General features: G+C 38.5%; 1 protein-coding gene across 1 annotated transcript in view; it reads left to right on the top strand.

Moving 5' to 3' along the window:
- Window positions 1–2,598: 2,598 nt before the first annotated feature.
- Window positions 2,599–20,976, top strand: part of CTNNA3 (catenin alpha 3) — a 471,555-nt gene continuing 453,177 nt past the window's right edge. Inside the window, exons 1-3 of the mRNA XM_026851990.1 lie at window positions 2,599–2,697; window positions 7,879–7,985; window positions 15,298–15,490. Of these exons, the coding sequence (XP_026707791.1) occupies window positions 2,673–2,697; window positions 7,879–7,985; window positions 15,298–15,490 (325 nt within the window). The 5' untranslated portion in view covers window positions 2,599–2,672. The remainder of the gene's footprint in view (window positions 2,698–7,878; window positions 7,986–15,297; window positions 15,491–20,976) is intronic.

Here is a 20,976-nt window from a genome sequence, read left to right as displayed (position 1 = left end):
TTTTTTTTTTTTTTTCTTTTTTTTAAATAAATGCCTTTGCAATATCTGAAATATTACAACTGCAGTTCTGAGACCAAAACCTCCAGTACTTGCAAAAATGTACCAGGAAGAAGTGTTGTGAAGAGAAGATTGGTAAAGCATTTCTAAACCAAACAGGATTGTTTTGATTCTGCTGTCATCCATAATGGTGTATATCCACTAGAATTTCATTGATATCAGTGGAATTGTTTAGGTTGCTGCTAATATAGTGAGAGCATTGTCAGGTCCACAAGTTTTCATGGTTACACTTAAGTGGAGAAGATTTTACTTGCTTTGGCTGGAGGACACACATTTTTGGATAGCTGTGGGTTGAAAAGCAGAGTCTGTCAAGTTAGTGCAAAGCCAAAAGTTCTGTAGCTGGTCAGGCTGCAGGATTCACACCTCTGCTGGAACGTCTCCTAGAATTTGTCAGTGTGTTGAAACTGGCTGGACGTGCCCGCATTCAGCCAAGGCAGTGATTTTGAGAGTATGTTTAAGGGAGAAGAATGTGTTAGCTGACCTTACTAAGAATAAGAATTACTAATATCTGGGTAACCTTGGCATGAGTATGGAAGATAAGATTGTATCTTTAGATTTATGGTGTAAATTGTATTTGGAAATGTTTCACTCTTCTTAGCTAGCTTATTGGGCTCAGTTAACTGAGGAGGTGTGAGTAAGGTACTCCAGTGACTAGATGGTTGTATCCCAGCACTCCATCCCTGATGCCACCACTGGCATTCTGTGTGATCTTGAGTAAATAATTTTTCCTCTGTGATTCTATTTCCTTATGTAATACTGGAAGATGACCTCTGCTTGAAAAAGTTCTTTGATGGAAGGCACTATAAGAAAAGTAGACATGACTATTAAACAAGGAAAAGAGAGCACGTTCTGAATGTTATAACCCTGGGAAAAATCCTCGTTTGTTATCTCACTAGACATCAGAAAGTCTACATGAGACAAGTTCATTGAGGTGTTATGCTTGCCCCCATCTCAAATATTTATTTTTTTTCCCCCATAAACCTTAATTAAAGCTTTTCATGCCGTTAGGTCAGTCACAACCTGTTCCTTGCCGTGTGGATTCTCCAGTATCCAGTAAGAACTAGGCTTAGGCTCTGTTCTTTCCCTTGGCAGATTCATTATAAGGGATTACGTGTGACACTATTTATATGGAGAACTGTGTTGAAGAACTTGGTGAAAATCTTGTGCACTTGGGAATTTTAGCCGCTTTTCAGATGTGGTTGAAATTGGCCAACAGATTGAACTATCGCTCTAGGGAGAAAGTCGACACAGGGGGATGTGAAAGGAAATGTAAAAAGAAGTGATGTTTGGTTGTTTGGTTTTTTTTTTTTTTTAATCTCAACATCAAAAATTATCTTCCAGTTGCTTCACTGCAAATCTGCACCCAAATGGAAAGCCTGTTTAAATGAAGTAGCCTGCGGTGAATATATGTTATTAAGGGATCTGAATCTTGCCGCTTTCTTCAGTTCTCCAGCTCTTCGTTATGTTGTGGTGTCTTTGCATTAACAGACACGTTTCCTGTTACTAGTGATATGAAGTGATAAAATCCGAGGTGGTTAGAGTGTGACCCGACAGCTTTGTGTAGAAATTTAAATCATCTGGCAGGTGTATGATAGGTTTTCCCTGGTGTTAAACGGGCCAGGTCCTTCCCAGGGGTCAGAGGCATGGCTCCATTCCAGGGCATGGTCTGGCCCACAAAGTACAGCAGGTCTTCAAGCAAAAAAAGTCCGTGCTGTTGTATTGCGAACAGACCGGGCACGTTTTTCATACTGAATACCTTATTTCGTGTAGCAGCCAGAGGAGTAAAGAAAAACACAATGATTGTCTTTGTGCCTTCTATAAAACCCGATTTACACTTGTTGTGCTGACTCTAGCAAAAGGACTGACAAACTTTATTCTCAGGCTGGTGCTGGCACCAATCGATGAGTCTGTGGGGTAAATACTGAAAGTAAAAACAAATAATACATTCTATTACATATCCTCAGCAATGTTTCCTGTCTTGGAAGTCCTTGAGTGTCCTGTCCATGTGTATCCTGTCTGAAAATACTAATGTAGACTATGTTTTAATATTTTTTTTGTTGCCTTCCCTGTTTTTTAGAAGGCAATGGGCCTGTGCATTTTATGAAATCGATAGGATAATATATTGGTTTTCAGTGTAGAGTGACATACAATAGGAAAAAAAAAACAACAAAGAAAACAAATTTGGTGCCAAGTTACTGGGTAAGAGCCTTATGAATCCCTTTGCTGTCTAGCTCAAAAGTCTGAAACTGAGTCATTGCCTCGAGACAGACGTTGGCATACAATCAGAATGTATGGGAAAACAGTAGCTGTGCTGAAAATTCCAAGAATAAGCACCAGAAGTACCAGTAAGGACATGTTTCATGTCATCTAATTGCTCAAAATCTTTTGGATTTTAAATGTTTTGGACGTATTTGTGCTCTAGTGTATAGCTTTAAGGATGCCCATCCCCCTGCCACCCCTCCAGCAGCCACTGTGTCCTGTCAGTCATCCTGAAATACACTGGGGAGCTTGTCAGGCAGTCCCTGGCAGATGCCTCAGAAGCCAAATAGTGAGCCATAGCAGTTGTACTGAAGTTCCTAACCCAAGGAAATTACATAGTTGCTTTAGTGCTGAATATGGACCATTTATATTCTAGGATAGGTGAGTGATGTGCTATTGGCTTTCTAATGATCTAGCAGGAAATGGATTATTCTGAAGTTAACGTTTTCTGATGTACGCAGAATATCTTTGGCTCTGCTTTCTGACACTAACTGATCTATGTCTGTGTGCAGTGTACTTACAGATTGTTTAAAGAGCTGCAGGTACTCTGTTCACATTGTATTGCAGATGGATACAGACTTTGTTTTTCCAGGGTCGTCTTCTCTTACACCAAAAGGCTCAGCAGTTTCAGTTTGGGCACGACTGCTGAAAAGACAAAAATTCTCGACGTTTGTAGCACTTGGTAGGAGTGTGCAGGTGGTTTCTTTTGGGGCTGTTCTGAGACACAGCTGTATCTTGTGACACATGCTTCACATCTTAAGTGTTGTAAGAGCTGCTGGTCTACAGTGCTGAAATTGCCCACTGCAAAGGTTAATGTAACCGAGTGCGAGGTTATAGCAGCCTTTGACCAAAATATCTCGCAGTCAAGATCCCTGCTGTAATTAGAGGGCATATTCTCCTGGAGTAGACATGTGCATTTTAAAACCATAGAAGATGGACTGTGATTCTCATTTTTTTCCTGAGGCAAGCACCAAAATCTGTCGTTTTGAACATCTGGAAGGATAGAACTTCACTTTCTAAGTGGAAATATCAGAGAAAACCCCAGAATGATCTTTACTGGCTGCATATTTTTCTTTCTGTCACCTATTACCCTTGCCTTGATTAAGAAAAAAAATAAAATCATCCTATTTAAATACTAATTAGCTAATACGGTAAATAACAGTAAGGAGAGCAGGGTCCTTACTTTTGGTAAGTTAAAAACATGTAGTCAGGATATCAGAATAATTTAAGATATTGTAGCTTTCACTGTATTGGCTTGCAAGCTTGTTTTCATATTTTGGCTGCTTTAAGGGAGTTTCAGGAAGCATTAGAATTTTACTTTAAAAAAAAAAAAAAGACTAGAATCAGCAAGTGAGCCCTCAAGTAGGTTATTTATACATTAGAATATAATTGAAATTTTCGGAATCAATAATTTTTGCAATTCACTTTCAGTAAATAATAAGCTGTGGGCTTGACCCTAAAAAGCTATTGTTGAGTTCAAAAGCCAGTTGAGCCAGGGCTCGAGCAAAGAGTAAAAATGCTTATGTTAAACAATATGCTATGGTCAAAAAAACCCCCCAAAATCAAGCCCAAAGCAACCCCAAAACCCAGAAAAGGGAAAGTCACAGCAGAAGGATTCACATTTTTCTGATCTGTAAAAATGGGATTGGATTTGTAGCACTTCCCATGTTTACTGCTCAGTGGTAGGATTCTGGAGCACAGTGATCTCTGGTAAGAGCAAGTGACCACAATTACGTTTTTGTCTGCTAAAATTTAGAAAAGATGTGATCCTTGTAGATGACCTGGAGTTGTGCTGTGAGACTAGAGAGCAGCTCTTGTTGCAAGCAGCAAACATTTCTGAATTTTGGGTAAAGCAGTTGCTACCACCATTCTGTTAAGGAATTGAGGGGAGGCCACTGTGCATGAGTTAAGGCATGAGTGTATCTGCAGAAAAAATAACCTGAAAATCATCTGGTGATTTCTTCAAATCTCAGCAGAAGCATGAAGTGCTATCTCCATCCAGTTCTTACCTGTCCCCTTGCAACTGATACATGTCTTGACCAGAAAAAATTTCACAGCACAGTCGATACCATCTATTTGCAACTGTTGTGATGGATTTCAGGAAGCACCCATATACTGAAAGACTTGTGAAAATGTCAAAGATAAGGTTGTGAACCAGAAATATCATAAAGATATGTGTTTAGATGACATAGATAAGTTAAGTGTAAAGATAATTTTTTAAATGTGAATAAAAGGCAGATTCATTGAAGTGACGGCCAAAGATTCAGAGAACCGGTGAACTGCAGATGGTATTAAAAAAAAAAAAATTCTGTCTTTTCAAGAGATGTGGTTTGATGCAATCCCTGTGAAGCTGGAGGAGAGTATCTTGTTGAATTCAAAGGCTTTTTGATTCAGGGGTGGACACAGCAGAAACAGCTCTTCAGCAGGGTGGGTGCTCCTCTGCTGCACGTTCGTGGGCTGCACCAACGTGCTGACAGGTAGGCACAGACATGACACGCTGTTTGCCCACACAACAGCCAAACAAAAGCACATTATTATGGGAGAGGCAGTTTAAGAAGCTCTTAAATAGCAGTGCAGCTTGGAATTGAAGCTGAGAAGAGCAGGGATGTGCAGGACTGACATTTGTGGCTTTTAGAGCAGGTTATTAGCGCTGTAGGAAAGCTTACTTTAATGGGTTAAAAAGAATCTCCTGTTAGTATTTGCTGTCTTTAATTCAAGAGGTGGAGGTCTGGATGTCGGTGGGAGCCAGGTTCCTGATAGCTCCCTCGTGAGTATGGCAAATGTTGCTGGAAATAAATATATAGCTGTAGCTATAAGAAAGCTTGAATTTTAATCTACTTTACAGACACAGAACCTGTCTGAATATTCATCGTTCAGTAAAACCATGCAGTTAATGGCCATTGGCCCTTTGAGACTGCATTTTGTATTAGACCTCTCACTCTTGAGGTTTACAGACTTTACCTACATCATTATATATTTAGTGTATTTCCAAATAATTATATGGTTGAGAAATTTTTGGTTTTTTTTTTTTTTTTTTTTTTTTTTTTTTTTTAGTTTCCATACACAAAGAACCAATGGGTGTTAACAGCAAGAACCACTATAGATAAAATAAAAAGTAAAAAAACCCCATTGCCTGGGTGAGTGGGTATGTCTTTGGCCTGAGCTGTAAGAATAAGCTCTTGTCGCAGAGCTCAGCTCACCGAGGATGCCACACACACAATGTAAAGAAACCAGGAGGCCTTGCACTTTCGTGATGACCCAAGTTGTACGAAGCCCTCTGGGTGATGGTGAATTTGTCTCAGTGATTCCTCCACTGAATAGCAGATGGAGAGAGCCTGCCTTATTTCTTGCTTTGGTGCATATTGAGTGTATTATCAAGAATTGATGGCCTGACCATAACAAACATACTAGGCTAGAGGGACTGTTGATCTGATTCAGTAGGAGAGTTACTATGTCGGGTGTGCTTGCAGATATCTTGAGTTCACTGACTTTTGATGTCTTCTGTCTCTCGTGGTTCAACTTGGTCTGAAATTCTGGAAACATTAGTGAAGCAAAGTTTGGAAACAAAATATTTTGCCTTATGGGAACATGCTCTAACCACCAGCCTCTACAGCTATGCTGTGTTTTCAGCCTGTTTTGTTTTGAGCTCAGTGAATAAATTAGTGTTTTACACCCAGTAGAACAGAACCAACAGAAGATACTGCGTCGCTCATCTCAAAGCACTTTGTAACTGCCGCAGTGAGCCTTTGTGAATAAGAGATGCTCTCTGTGCACTTGCGTAGCTACAACTTCATCACGTGAGGGAAAATACCTAACAACTTGGGGTAGCACAAGGGCTGCAAGCCTTTTCCTGACCAGGAGCCACCACCTGTTTCTGAAATAGTGAGTGATGGGGGACTCAGTTCCCTTCAAACAGAGGGATAAGTTAAACTGGAGTATTACAAAAGTGCTGATTCATTGGACAAAAGAGAACCACTGTCACTGGTGATTTGGGGAGCCTCAAATTTAATTTCCTTGGGGTTGGTTGCAAGTATCTGAAAGTTAAATGTTTAAAATATGGCCAAATAATTTGCATTGGCATTTCTAGGGTTCTCCTCTTATCATTTTCCATGGAAGGAAAAGTGTAATTTTTGGTTAGTCTGATCTCAAGTTTTTATTCTTTGTATTTTTTGACTCAGAATTAAAACTGAACAATTCGTTCTTTACATATGCTATCACCTGACTCTATCCAGCTGAATCTGTGGGAACTTAGGGCTGTGACTAATATAGCTTGTAATAACAGAATAAACTTGTCACTTGTGTAACATTTACTAAAGATGGGAAACCCCTAAATTACCTTTAACCTTAATTCTTTAATTACCCTACGCGTTATCTTTGCTTGCAAGTGCAATGTGGATAACTATTCAGTGATAAACAATTCAGATCCTTTTCTACACAACTTGCTACAGAAACCCTAAACCTGCTGTGCTGTATTAAATCAATGCTAGGTTCACTGGAAGGTGACAATATATATCTTTAGCCTGCACAATTGCAGTACCTTATTACTTTATTATACAGCAGCAATGGTCGTAATAAGTCCTGCCTCAAAAAGACAGGTATCCATTATTTGTGTGTTTGAAGTCTTTATTGCCTAAAAGGGCTTTGCTGAGCTGTGTTTTATGGGAAGTTAAGTTAATGGAAAATTTAAAACATCTTTTATTTTGGGACAATAATCAGCTGCATTCCTACTAAAGCACAGTTATAATTCTTCGTTGGCACACACACATTTCACTGCAGCTAAAGGCCTGAGCTACAGCCCGGTGAACTCAGTGAAAACCCTTAAATTAACATCAGTGGACTTTGGCTCAAGCTCCTAATGAACGATTTATTTGCTTTAAAGACCTTACTTAGCTTTACTTCCATCTTATTGACTTCAGTAACGGGCTTTCTTGACTTAATCTGCCTTGACACTTAGAAATATTTGTTATTACAGGGTGTAAAATACCTAAATGTTTTACTTTCTCCTGCTATTAGTTGCCAGGACCCTTAAGGGCTACTGTATATATTTTTGTTATTAGAGTATTTCTTATGACCACTGTGATTTGGCGCATGGAATAAGATACAGGTGTTGTGCACGTAGCATTAATGTTTTTGTTTTGTGATAAATTCAATAATGTAATATATACTTTTTTAACTTCAAAGCTCCTTTTTATTGACTACTTGAGAACTTATATTCAAAAGCATTATAATGCAATTATACTTGTGTATTTTTAATATATGGTCGATTTAGAAATCTGGAAGAAAAGACGAGGATTTAAATGTACATTTTAAAAATTTACATTATTTTAAAGTACTTTAAATCTATCATTTTACAGTTTGTGCAAGTATTTGCATATTTTTTCACAATTTAGAAATGAGGAATCAGAAAAAATTGTTTTATCTCTTGAAATCCTAAGCCTGTTATGGAGCCAAGTCTGTATTCCCATAGGCAGTCTCTGAGCTCGGACAGAGGACAATGAGACTTGTGGTCGTGGCTAATAATTGCTTATTGCAATTTTTCGTTTTGTTTTGTTTTGTACCTAGGCGAAATGTCAACAAAGGTGCCAAGCATTAAACTGAAAATTGATCCTCAGGATCTGCAGATCCAGACGTTTACAGTGGAGAAACTATTGGAACCATTGATAATTCAGGTATTTTAGTATTGAAGAAAATAAATTGGACAACCATAGAGGGAAGGGACTAAGGCTGAAGAACTGTGGCTGAGGACACAGTTATGAAAGACATAACCACAGCTCTTCTGTGCTTGTAGTTTACTCTGGCTCAAAAACTGCCCAGGGGGATCAGTCATCCTTCAGATTTGGTAATTCATTTAGTCACTTACATTTTTGCAAATGCCACACAGTATATTGTAGCAAATGCTGCATGTTCTAGCTAGCGTCTTGTACAGCATGATCTAGTGGATGTTTAAATGTAGAATACACTGCGAATGGACTTCCAACACAGGAAAAGTTTCATATTGTAAGTAGTGGACAGAGTAGAAAAGAAGAGCCTTGAAATCTGTACCATGAGTTTCTTTATCTGAATTTTGAAGAGAATGGCACTCTGTTGCCCTAAGAACAGGGCAACTGTTGCATATTGTATAAACCTATTTTAATACTTTTCCTTCCAACCAAAGAAAACTTAGGCTGAAGTTTTTACAAAAGTCTTTCAGGTTTGTCGATAAAACTTTCATTTTAGGAGGCACAGTTTTAGTGCATAGTCCGGTTCTATTTCAAGGATTCACTGGTTAAACACGCAGTGCTTAGTGCGTTAAAGATTCTCTCATTATGTCTGTATTTGACATAGGTTAGAAATGTCTTTTTTAATACAATGGAAAGGACCTACTTGAAGACCTGACCTCATTTTGCAGATAATGTGTGTAACTAAGAAAGCGTTAAAAGGCCTCCGTAGCAATATGTTGCAGGGTGAAGAACAGAATGGACATCTTCTGTTTTGAAACTCAAGCTATTTTGAATTTTCCCTTCATTGTACTTAGAACAAAGATGTTGCATTTAATGAGCCACTTAGACGTAGCACAAGGATGCCAGGTCGTCACTCTCCTTCAGCCTTGCCAAGATGATGTAGATCAAACTACTTGCCACAGCTGTATTCCCTACTCTTGTCCTGGTGCCTGAGGGTAGTCACGACTCTGGCTGCAGTTTGTGTAGGGACACAAAGGTGTGACTTCATTCAGAATTTTCGTTCGATTGTAATGTACAAAGAATACTTTGTTGTTTTTCGGGTTGTGAAGATGGTTAAGGTATTTATAATGGCTATGAAGTAGTTTCAGTGGTTGGTTGGTTAAGATCCTTCCAAGCTCTTTGAGTAAGGCCTCTTACAAGACAATAACTTCTTGTTAAATAGTTTATGTTAACAATCAGCAAACAAAACTGTTAGTAGGAGGGTGACCGTTGGTAAGTAAAGTCAGGTTGAATACTGTACGCTGGCTGTTTTTCTGTTTATTTACATATAAGAATTGGGGATGTACAGCTTATCAAAAAAGGTAAGGGCATATCTACTATGTTTTCTATTATCTCAATTTTTTCAATTTGCAACTTTTGTATTTTAAAAAAGAGATAAATAAAAATTTTAATGATGAATAAAACAATTATTATTGTACTTGGACAGATATTAAAGAAATTTTTTTTTCTTGTACAACTCATGAGCTTAATTTGACTGCAGTCAGGCGCTGAGGTACATGGTAAATTTTGTTATTTCAGGAATGCAATCCTTTTCGCACACACTGCTCTGATGACATCGTTCCTTCTTTGTCCTGGGTGTTTTGCATGCGGTTTCCCTGGCCTTGCCAAAGGATGGTGACCAGCTGATGCAGAGGAATAGTCAGGTTATAAATAAAGAGGCAGCACATTATGATTGGAGGGAAAAAGAATATAGAGATGAAAGATGAGGACAGTAAAAAGATGAGTAAGTTTGGTGTGATGGTTCTTATGTTTATCTGGACTTTCATGTTGGAAAAGTCCTTTATTTATTCCAGAAGTGCTTGTACATGCTCTAAAAGCTAGGAAAATCGTGTTTTATAACAAATGCTGCTTTTAAAAATCAGTTAATTCATTGAAAGAATTTTCTCCTTAACAGATAAAGTCGTATTTTCCCCATCTGAAACTTTTTGACTTATCTCTTTAAGTTATCCAGTTTCTTTTGTTCATTTTCCAATACCATCTTCGAAATTTCTTGTCTTATTTTTGACTTATCTTCTTTTCCTGCCTTACACATTTGTCCCTTCTAGAAGACTTTGTTCAGAAAATAACCTTTTATTTTTATCATCACTTCATTTCCAGGTGGTATTAACTGAGCTGCCTCTCACTCATTTTTTTCTGCCTTTATTTATTTATTTTTGCCTGTGTGTGATTGACAGTGTATAAAACCTTAGTTAACAGTTCAGTGGTTTGTGGGAAGTCGTCAAGCTGGAGCATCATATGTGGATGGATTATAAAATAAGTTTCAGAGTAGTAGGAATAGATGTCTTGATAGACTGCATTTTAAAACCTTCTCTTGTATACCAGGAGGTCACACTGTGCTCAGGCAGCTGCAACACTGTGACTATTTTCAAAAGGAGATGAAGAAATGTAAATTTTGGCCTGAGTTTTGCAGGATCAAAGAAGCACAGTTCCACAACAAAACAAAAAAAAAAGCCTTTTTTTTTTTTTTTTTTAAGCTTTTCTCAAACATCTTTAAAAAGCTTGAGTCTGTTAAAAATGGAAATGCTTTGGTTCAAAGAGAGTACGATTTTGGCTGTCTTTTCCCCCTCTCAGCCTTAATGCTTTGTTTGTTTCGTAACAGAACCGTGGAAGGGAAACTTGCATTTTGAGTGGGAAGCAGACAGAAAAAATGTTGAAAATGCAAAAGCAGGGATTAAAACTAATATTCGATGAGGGATGCTTGAGATGCTGGAAAGGCAATAAACAACAACAGATCTATGATTAGAAAGAGTTGGAGATAATGATAGTATTATGCTTTGGCCACATTCACTTAGCAGCTGCTGGTTTGAACGCACTTTAACTTTACTTTGAGATTTATGTTCTAATTTATTTATTTAATGGTCTTGTAATGCTCTGGTAGGAAAGAGGCAGTGGAAATGTTTGAGCCTCTCAAGAAATGGGTCCTAGCCAGTTACGCAAAGAGCAATCATTAGGTTAACAACATTGATATGGGAGGAAGTGAAGGCAAAACCAGCCTGTGTGGAAGTAACTTTGCAAATGACTTTGCTAGATTCTCTCTCTTCCCTGCAATCTGCCGCTGACAGCGGTGATCGCCTCGAAACTGGGAAAACAGTATGACCCACAGTTTTGTGTAAAACCCTCTCTGACTTGGCAAGTTCTCCATCCTTGGAATAAAACAATGCCCCGAAATGACAATGTCTGGAGGACTGCAGGGGCAGCAGTCTCAGTGCTTTTCCCACTTTGCATCCCAAACAGTGGCCTGGCACAAAGTGGTGAGTTCAACTAGTGCTGTGCAGGGCTCTGCAGAGATAGAAACTCCCATGTTGGCAGCGGCATAACCGCATGACTGTAATTCTGTGTCCCAGCTGTACTCTCACAGGGATGCGCTCCGTTTTCTATGTAGTACAAAAAAGTTTCTTTAATCCTGTCCAACTGCCCCCACACCAGAAGAGCTTCGCTCTGTCCGTGGCCTTTATTTTATTTTATTTTATTTTATTCCACATGTTTTGAGGACGTTAGTTTTGAAAGGAAGGCTTTTAGATAAGGTTCTCGATCGCTGCATCTGGCACATTAAACGTGATAGTTGTCAAAATTGACATCATTCAGCTGACAGCTGCCTTGATGTGAATTGGGTACATGCTCAGACAAAAAAAATCTTCCCTTAATTCTGGGCTTTTATCAGATTTGCACTCTGTCATGGAGCAATTAGTGTGAAGCAATCAGTAGATCATAAAAGTATTTTCATCTGCATAGCTGATGTCTAATATTTGTCATGCTTGTGCTAGATTTACTCACAAAATATAACAATTAATGTAATGGAAAGTGTCCTTTTGTTTTATCTCATCCTCAGTGCCTGAAGTCTGTTTAATCTCTTTTCTGTACTATTTAGTGATTACAGTTACAGGTATTAATTTGCTTCTGTAGCAAACTATAATAAGACTTTTTTCCTTTTGAATTTATGTACAAGTAAAAGTTTTGAAATATATGTTTGATGAGATTTATATAGCTTCATGAATTCATTCAGGAAACACTTCATAATTGCCTTTGCAGTCATTGCAAGTCTTATTTACAAAACTGTAAATTTGTAATTATTTGGATATTGTTGCTAAACCTCTATGTATACACACACGTGCATGCTTAATATATATGTTATATGTGTATGTGTACACACAAGCAAATATTTGTAAGAGCTTTTCCTTGCCAAACCTCTTGCTTCCATCTTTTAATGTTTTATACATACATGTGGGCTAAGGAACATTTATGGTTGCAAAAAAGATGGGTAAGTTTTACAGAACGTGTAGAAACATCCCCGTATTTTATGAGTCCTTTGCTTCGCTGATGAAAAATAGGCAAGTTGAAAGGCATTTATTGTCACCTGTCATCCACACCGAGAAAAGTTTTTTCACCCGGGAAACATACACTGTTGGCTTTAATTTTATGAACGGTGAGTTGAGTTTCACACACTGGAAGTGATTAACCAGTATGGATTTGTATGGGCAGTGCTTGGGATCTGAAGCGGTGAGCAGAGGGTGCTGCTGTTGTCGTCGTTAGATCGCTGCGTTCAAGTCTTGTTTTTTTCAAATGTCTAGGGATTGCACTGAGTGGAATTTTAAGCAAAAAAGAATTTGTTATGATTGAGTCTTTAAAATTATTTCATATTCATGTCAAAGGTGAACCAAATCTTTTGACACTCAACCTACCAAGACATTGTTCTCTTAACTAGTGCGATATTAAAAGCTTGTCTGTAAGGGTTGGCAGGAACTGAATATATCAGTGGAAGAACTGCTGCACAGTTCCTTAGGAATTCAGTATTTGGGATAATCATGACAAAAAAAATCCCACCCCCTCAGCCTAATAAATAATGGCAATAACAGGCAATAGCTACGTGATCCAGCTTTGCAACTGCGATGGCATATGGCCTTGTGCCTCTAGCACAATTCCGTTGCTCCTACCAGAGATACAGAATAAAACCTCTCGGCAATGATTTTGTGGAATGCTGGAGACCTGCTGTACGGGGCAATAAGAAGGTGTTAATACTGGGGAAATGCAGTCGGGCAGGAGCAGGATGAATGGGGATAGGTTGGGTTTTGGTTTTGTTTTTTCTTCTTATCATGATATAATTTTGGCTGTGTACTCTGCCCCTACAGTACAAGCAAAAGGACACATCGTATTACTACGTGTAGTTCAACTCTTTCTGTGCACGATCTGCATAAAGCTTTTTGCATTCCTCATTGGGATTCTCCGTTAGAGGATTCAAGGGTAGTGTTTTACATTCCTTAATCTCCATGAGCCAAGAGCTACCTATCAAAGTTTGACCATATTTGAGTTTAGAAGCTGCTTCTGATATTTCTTGACAGAGATGATGCTGCTGAAGGATGTTTTAGTCAAGAGTCAACAGTCAAGAGTTTTCACCTGCAAGAATGATTATTTTTCTTCCTTTTCCATTTGTTTTGTTTCCTTTCCTCCTCCTCCAAAACCTATGAATGAACAGTAAATAGAATTGTATTTTACATTAAAACAAGACTACAGAAAAAATCTGAGAAATAGAATATATTATTTTCTGGGAATGGCGATTAAATAGAATGTCTTTTACCTGATAGGTTTTTGGGGCAACTTCTAATTTATTTTTTTTTTTAAACAGTGTTTTATGCCTTTGTTGTTGGAATTATCATCTTATAATCACTTTAACTCACTCTCAAAAATATGATCATTGAAACTGCATTAAATGCTCTGGAACTAACGTTAGAGGGTTTGTAAAAAGAAAAGATATAAAGATTTTTATTCCCAGTGCACTCTCTACCAGCTGGCTGATTTATGTGCAATAAATAATTTAATTTACTTTCTTTGAGCCACAGTCAGAAAAACACCCAAGCCCTCTTTAACAATCCGAGCCAGAGTTATTTATGCTGCTGTCTCCCCTGTGACATGCCAGAGTAGTCCATGTCAAGTGGCTGGTGCTTTTTCCCCCCCAAATTCCACATGAAAGACGTAGGGGTCAGCGCTTTTGTCTTTCAAAGATGTGTTCGTAGAAATGCTTCCCAGAGGATGATTGTCAGTTACTTTTAAAGATACTGATTCGTGGAGAGCGCTGAAGGGTGTGAGCTCCTGAGCAGGACCCGGGGGTGAGCTGGGGCACAGCGAGCTCACACCTCCTCACGAGGGGAGCCCTTTTCCACAGACCAGCTCAAGCCACAGGCTCTACTGCAGCCCTTGGCTACGTTTGCCTGCTAGACTGAGAAATTCATACACAGCTTTTGCTTTGCTTCTACAATATTGTTGATGATTGGAATGCCACGTAATAAAACGAAGCAATTATAGACGTCTAAAATGTGTTCATTGAGCTCCAAGACTAGATCTGTACTTAATATTATGCTATCCGTGCTCTGGCACAGAGAACAGAACAGAAGGAGAATTAAAACCCACCAGTGAACTTATTGAAAATAAAGTATGCTTCAAAGGCTCTCCATAACACTTCTCTTTTAAAATCTTTTAGGAGTCTTTCCTTAGTGTGACAGCTCAAGCAATGCCTTAGAGCACAGTCTGTTAGAGACATTCTGCTGGAGTGTGGAGGCTGTGCTCAGATGATGAGGAATGTGGAGTGGGATGTTATATAAAAATAAGTTCTTTATGGATGTTGAAGCGCATTGTTAAAAAACATAGTTTGGGCAAAGCCTCAGTAAACCTACGCTCTGGGTAAAATGATGTACAATGTCAATGTTGAGGGTCCCCCTGAGGATTCTGAGGTGCTGAGTTCTGACCTCTGCGCTCCTCCTCCTTTGTAAGAAGAAAAAGCATTTTGAAATGTGTCTCTACTCATTTTGGGTGTTTGTGTCTGAGATAACTTGGGAGGCTTAAGCCAGAAGTATGGGCAAATTCAGCAATGATTATAATTTCTGCCTCGGCTGAAACCTCCTTGGATAGCATTACATAATTTTAATTTTTTTTTTTTTATCATGAGGAAATTTTGAAATAAGCAGTGTCAGGAGTTTGCATCACATTTAAAATGACAGTGAGATTTCTACTGATTTTACTTTGATCACACAGAAAGAACAATACAAAGATGAGGCATGTTGAGTAAAATTATCTGTCAAATTTGATTCTGTAGTTTTGCCCACTCTCCCTGTATGCGTGCTGAGCTTGCCTGTCTCTCTAAAGCAAGGGGAATCTCATTGCTTATTCTCAACCATATTAATTTGAATTTTTAAAAAAATTAATTAAAATATAATTTCACTTATTATAGAATTTATACCACTATTGTCTTCTTTCTTTCGTTTAAATGTAGGTTACAACACTAGTGAACTGTCCACAGAATCCTTCTAGTAAGAAAAAGGGCCGTTCCAAAAGAGCTCGTGTCTTGCTGGCTTCTGTGGAAGATGCCACATGGAATCTGTTGGACAAGGGGGAAAAAATTGCTAAGGAAGCAATTGTGTTTAAAGAGGAACTTCACGCAGCACTCGCTGATGTCCAGAAAGAGAGTAAGTATATGAAAATTAATTTAGGCACCGTAAAGAATTAGTTTAACCATGTAACACTGGTATCAAAATGAAGCTAGGATATCCATGAGAAATATGTTTTGATGAGCAAATATCTGAACTTCGAGTTGTCCAATTGTCTGTTTTCAGGTATCACTTTTAAGGAGGTAAATTGTGCAAGCTGGGTCCCATTGGAGAAAAGCTCTTCCATCAGCGAAGGGTTTTTTTGGTGTTTTTTTGAGGTTGTGTTTTGTTTTTTTGGGTTTTTTTTTTTTTTTTTCAGTGAAGATGGGATGCCTTTTGTTAATTATAGTGGCTATTAAGCACAAGTTTAAAATAATGCATGCTTTAATGCTCATCTTGAAAATAACTTCTTACCAGAATCTGGGATTAAAGCCTTTTAGTTACAAATTTTAAAAACAGAAATCTTCCCTCTTTTGTGCAGTAGTAAGGACTTAATCTGAGAAGGTGTAATAGTCCCATTTGGAGGCATGTTTTGAGACTTCAGTAGAAAGATGGATTTTTAACCTACTGTACGAGTCATTTCCTCTTGATAGAGCAGCTCAGTTTTGAGTTTTGCCATATTTCATTTCCTCATGACCTATCTCTGCATTCCCAACCAGACTCCACAACAGGACTAGGTTTTATGATCTGCTGAGACCGCTGTATTAAGCCACTTTGCTTCTGTGTTGATTTTTTACTGTCCCCACGGATAATCAGGGCCTATTGGGTGAATATGAAGACCAGGCTCAGATAGTAATAAACCAGATGACAGACATCCAAAATGTGTTCCTGAAGAAATCAACCCTGAAAATTGATTTGGGAGAAGGTTTCAGACAAAAAAAAAAAAAAAAAGGAACAGAAGAGTAATGCTTTTAGTGCTTGGTCATTTGAGAATTATGTCCTTTCATCAGTTCTCCATGAATTTTGTAAACAAGCAGTTCCTGAGGGTTGCCTGGAATCAGATCAAGAGGGGATGATGAAAGCCTTTCCAGGCTTTGTGGGAACAATTAAGCAAAGAACAGTGGTCTGTACCATAAAGTTATTGTCGTGCCATGCTATCGAACGCGCTAGCAACCAGGCTTGGTTTTATCAAGGGGCAAAGAGAGCTTCAGCTGTGTTTTCAGTCTTGAACAGTGTGGTGACGTTCTTATGCCACGTGACAAACTGGTGCCTGAAGGACTGTGTGTTAGCCATTTAAACCCGGTCTTTATATCACCCTGACCTAACTAAAGCTGCAACTTAATCAGGATTTTTTTTTTTTATTTGCCTTCCTTCATATGCAGCTGGGGCGGTTTCTGAGTCTGCTGTTGTTCAGGGTAGTGATTACTAGCTGTTGGCTTCCTCTGGGCCCAGAATTGGCTGTATTTTAGTGTCTGATGTGTGCATGTGGTGTCTGAGATACCTTAAAGTCCTTTGTGATTAAAAGTGTTATGACCAGCAAATATCATTGTTATCTGTCACACTGATCAGCCGAGGCTTTTAAAAAAAATTCATTTTGGAGTACTCTTAAAATGTTCCCCCATCCATTCCAGGCTGATAACACAAGACACGAAGAAAAAAATATAGTTTTATATTGATTTTTATACATAGATAATATAAATATATTTCACGTTTTCAATTTATTTATTGGTTCTCAGCCAAGACCAGAGATAACCACAAAAATAAATAATACATAAAGTAGGTTATGTACACCTCATACATTTTAAAAGAAAGTTAAATCCACGTTATCACCTATTATTATGCAATGACAAATTGAGTGTTCACAACCGATCTTCCTCCAAGGATTTGCCAAACTACACAAGTTAATTTTAAGGCGTTGAACAACTGTAAAATAGATAGCAGTTTGTTAATTTTGCAGGTATTTTTAATCCTTTGAAGCTGTGTATTATTTTTAATTTGTGGTGTGCCACATCATATGTAGCTTTATTGCCCGATATTCAGGTCACGTTCTGCTGCTGTTAAATGTCTCATGTTATTACTTCAAGCTCTTTGAAAGGATGTGGGTTGTAAACTGTGCTGGCACGCACTCACCTGCCATGCCTGTCATAGCATATAGTATTTAATTTTCTGTGGGCATATTTTTCTGCGGTGACTGCAGGTATTTCTATTATCATGCTCTTAAATGATGAATTTTTGCGCGTGGCTACAGTTTGTAATTAAAATATAGTGGAATTTTGAAACAATGCTCTAGATAATTCCACTTAGATGTAAACCAAGCAGTCCCAGAGTTGCATACCGAGATTTGGAAAGAATACTGTCTCACCTCACATTTTAGCTTGTGTCCCTCACTGGGCTTGTTGAGTTGAAGACTGTTACACGGGAATTAAATGCTTATTTCTTTTGAATGTCAGTCACCGGTGTGAAAGTGCTGCTTTGTAAGTTTTGGAGCTCATTAATAGGGATTCTTTTTAGAGGAGTGGTGGATTTTTTTTCAAGCTGCTGCTAATAATCCTGTTTGTAATAATGTTTTGGGGAATAAAAGTGTCAGAGGAATTTCTTTACCCTAGGTTTCCCATAGCAGAGTCTCAGACATTGAATCTTATAAAAGCCGTTTATTCAAATGGTACAGCAGAAAACCGGCTCGAGCTGGGTGCCTCTGGCAAGGGACCCCAAACAAAGAAATCTTTGGGCAATTACATCCTTACAATCTGTAAGTTCCCCTCACCTCACGTGACAGTTCAGTCCAATGGTAATATTTGGGTCTGGGGTCGTCTTGTCCCTCGCTGGATCCTTTCTCTGTCTTCAGGCAGGGCATTCCTTATCTTATCTCAAGGATGCAGCTTTTGCTGGCAGATGTGACTCCCTTATTATTCACAGGATGCAGCTACTGCTGATGGAAGCAATTCCCTTATTTTTCACAGGGCACACCTTCTGTTGATGGATGTGGTTACCTTGTTTTTCACAAAATTCACCAGTCTTGGCACCTCCCTTCATGTAACTAAGTATAAATTCAGCATGAGCTCAGTGCTTGTAGCCTAAGGCTTTATCTCTATTAAAGCTATACAGTGGATTTCATTTGACTATACATTGGACTCTGTTAAAGCCACGATAACAAAGGGGCAGATTAGTAGGATAAAAGAGAACAGTGGAGGTAAGATAAACAGAAGATTTGTCATATTTAATTCATCTGATGACTTAGTGACTCATCTAATGTCTTCAGAAACGGGGACATGAGTATGGCTTCGCTGACTACAGTTTGGTCTTGACAAATGCTGTCAGCAGATGAGATTTTGGTCTTTCAAATTCCGCTGAGTTCTGTTAGTGACATCTAGAAGAAGGTGTTGCTGTAATGGATGGCAGGCACATTCCCTGGATAAATCTAGTTTCTGCTTCCTTTGACATCTGTGAAGTTTTAATGAAGACTTGATCATTTTAATACAGAGGTTCTCTGCATTTTTCTTCGAGTTTCCTCTCAAGGAAGTACTTTTTAAGGCCTACCTCTATCCATATCTTGATTTACCTTCTTCTGGAGCTCTGCGAAATGAGTTACGAGGCAGGCCTGTGGGTGGTGGACCATGTGGACCTGAAAGTCCACAAGCCTACTAAGTGAAGAACTGCCATGTTCTCCTGTTGATCTGGCTTGCTGAAGCTTTGTTAAAGGGTACTCACGTTCACATTTTAATTTGAAAATAGAGTCATAAACCCAAATATAAGTGTTTTGAAAAATGCTCACTGCCAGATTTAATGTATACAGCATTTCAAAAAATTGCCCTCTGACTCATAATGTGAATTAACAGTAAAATAACGGACCCCTATACAAAGGAATAAGAAGAATTGTTCAACCATGAATGCTTCTGACACTAAACATCAGACTGTAACTAATGTCCTGATTCTGACATTTAATCAATTTTAAGACAAAACACTGATGTAATTTATGTGGGGAAATGTTCTCTCAGGAATTTTCATTAAAGTCTAGCATTAGGGTAATAATTTTTTTTTTTTTTTTGCATTTACATCGAGGTGTGATTGCTTACAGTTTTCAAACTGTTGTACAGGCATAGCTAAAATGTTTGGTATTTATTGCCATTGCTTACTGTCTATATATGGTCAGAAACACAACAGTTGTCTGTGTTGTTTCCATCTATTGCAATGTCAATGTTTCATGCGTTTAGCTGTTATCATACTCAAGTGTGTTCCTAGATAAGCCTTTCGTCACACATAACAGTGAATTGAAAACAAGTTACTTGCTGAAGTTACATTTAGAGCCTTCAGTTACTCTTTAAAAGATAATTTGATATTTCAAATGTCCATATTTAATGTTTTTTGACATTAAACAGCGGAGGACATGGAAGAAACTACCATTCACTGGCAAGAAAAGGGGAGAGTACTGTAGGGATATTTACTAAAGGAAGATGGTAGTGGTCTCTTATATTATATTTTTATTTGTTGCCCCCAAAATCTTAAAAATGAGCTTAGCTTTCCCATCCTACATTAAGAGGTATGTGTGTACGCTCTACATCTAAGGGACTTTAATTCTAGGAGACAGAATTTAGATATTCAAGCGGCTTAAAATAATCTGTGCTGTACACCCTTTTCATCAAACCAAGAACAGATCCCTCGTAGAAAAGCTCCTGACATCACCCTCACCGGATCAGGTGTCCCTGAGTGGGAAAGGGGGAATGAAGAGATGGGTGTAAGGCATGAAGGGGGTGTGTGGTGGCTCTGATTACATGTTGGGAAGAACCGTATGAGATGTGGAAGTGGAACTTCCTGGTATGCAGCAGTGAAATAACCGCGGTGCAACAGAATACAGTGCTATCTGAGTGGGGTAAGAGACTGCGTGGCAGGAGAAAAATGTCCTGTAACATCTACAGAAAGCTATTGTGAGAATCTGACTTATCATGGTGTTGAATATTAGGAACATGCAGGAGGTATCAGTCTGCTTTGCCCTGACACTGATAGTGTCGCTTCCAGCTGGCTGGCTGAAGCAGCATCCTTTATTTGCTGTAGCAGATGGAGATGGTATTTGTGGGAGCAGAACAGGTGATTATACTAATGACTAGTATTGTTTAATCACTTGTTTTTAGAAAGGGTAGGTTGTTTCGTGCTCTGATGTGACACTGACTCCCAACCTGCTCTAATACTCATTCTGCTTATGTGTTAGTTTATGCCTGTGAAACTTGAGGCTGCAAATCAGAGTGTATAAGTTTTCTTCTATTGGTATAAACCACTGTGTTGTTTTTTTATTTTCTCTTAAGTTTGAGACTAGGACGTTTGAAATCCCCTCTTTTTGCTGAATCTGGTATGTCCCTCCCTCCCTTGGTCCCTTTAGTGGGGTCCCTTTGACAACTGATTCTCTGGAACAGTAAATCCACCAGCCTCTAAGATGCCGTTCACAGGAGTGCGTGACAGGACTTGCCAACAATACCTCCTTGTGGGAGGACACAAAAAGTGCCATAAAATTCTCTGCATTCCATGTGGATTTCACACTGCCATGAAAAGAAAAAAAAAAAAAGAAAAAAAAAAAAAAAAAAAACAAAACCAAA

This window comes from Athene cunicularia, assembly GCF_003259725.1.
Source record: "Athene cunicularia isolate RWA chromosome 6 unlocalized genomic scaffold, athCun1 chr6_part2, whole genome shotgun sequence".
In the NCBI taxonomy this organism is placed as follows: Eukaryota; Metazoa; Chordata; class Aves; order Strigiformes; family Strigidae; genus Athene; species Athene cunicularia.
The sequence above is the reverse complement of the archived record's forward strand: the minus strand, read 5'-3'. Positions and strand labels throughout refer to the sequence as shown.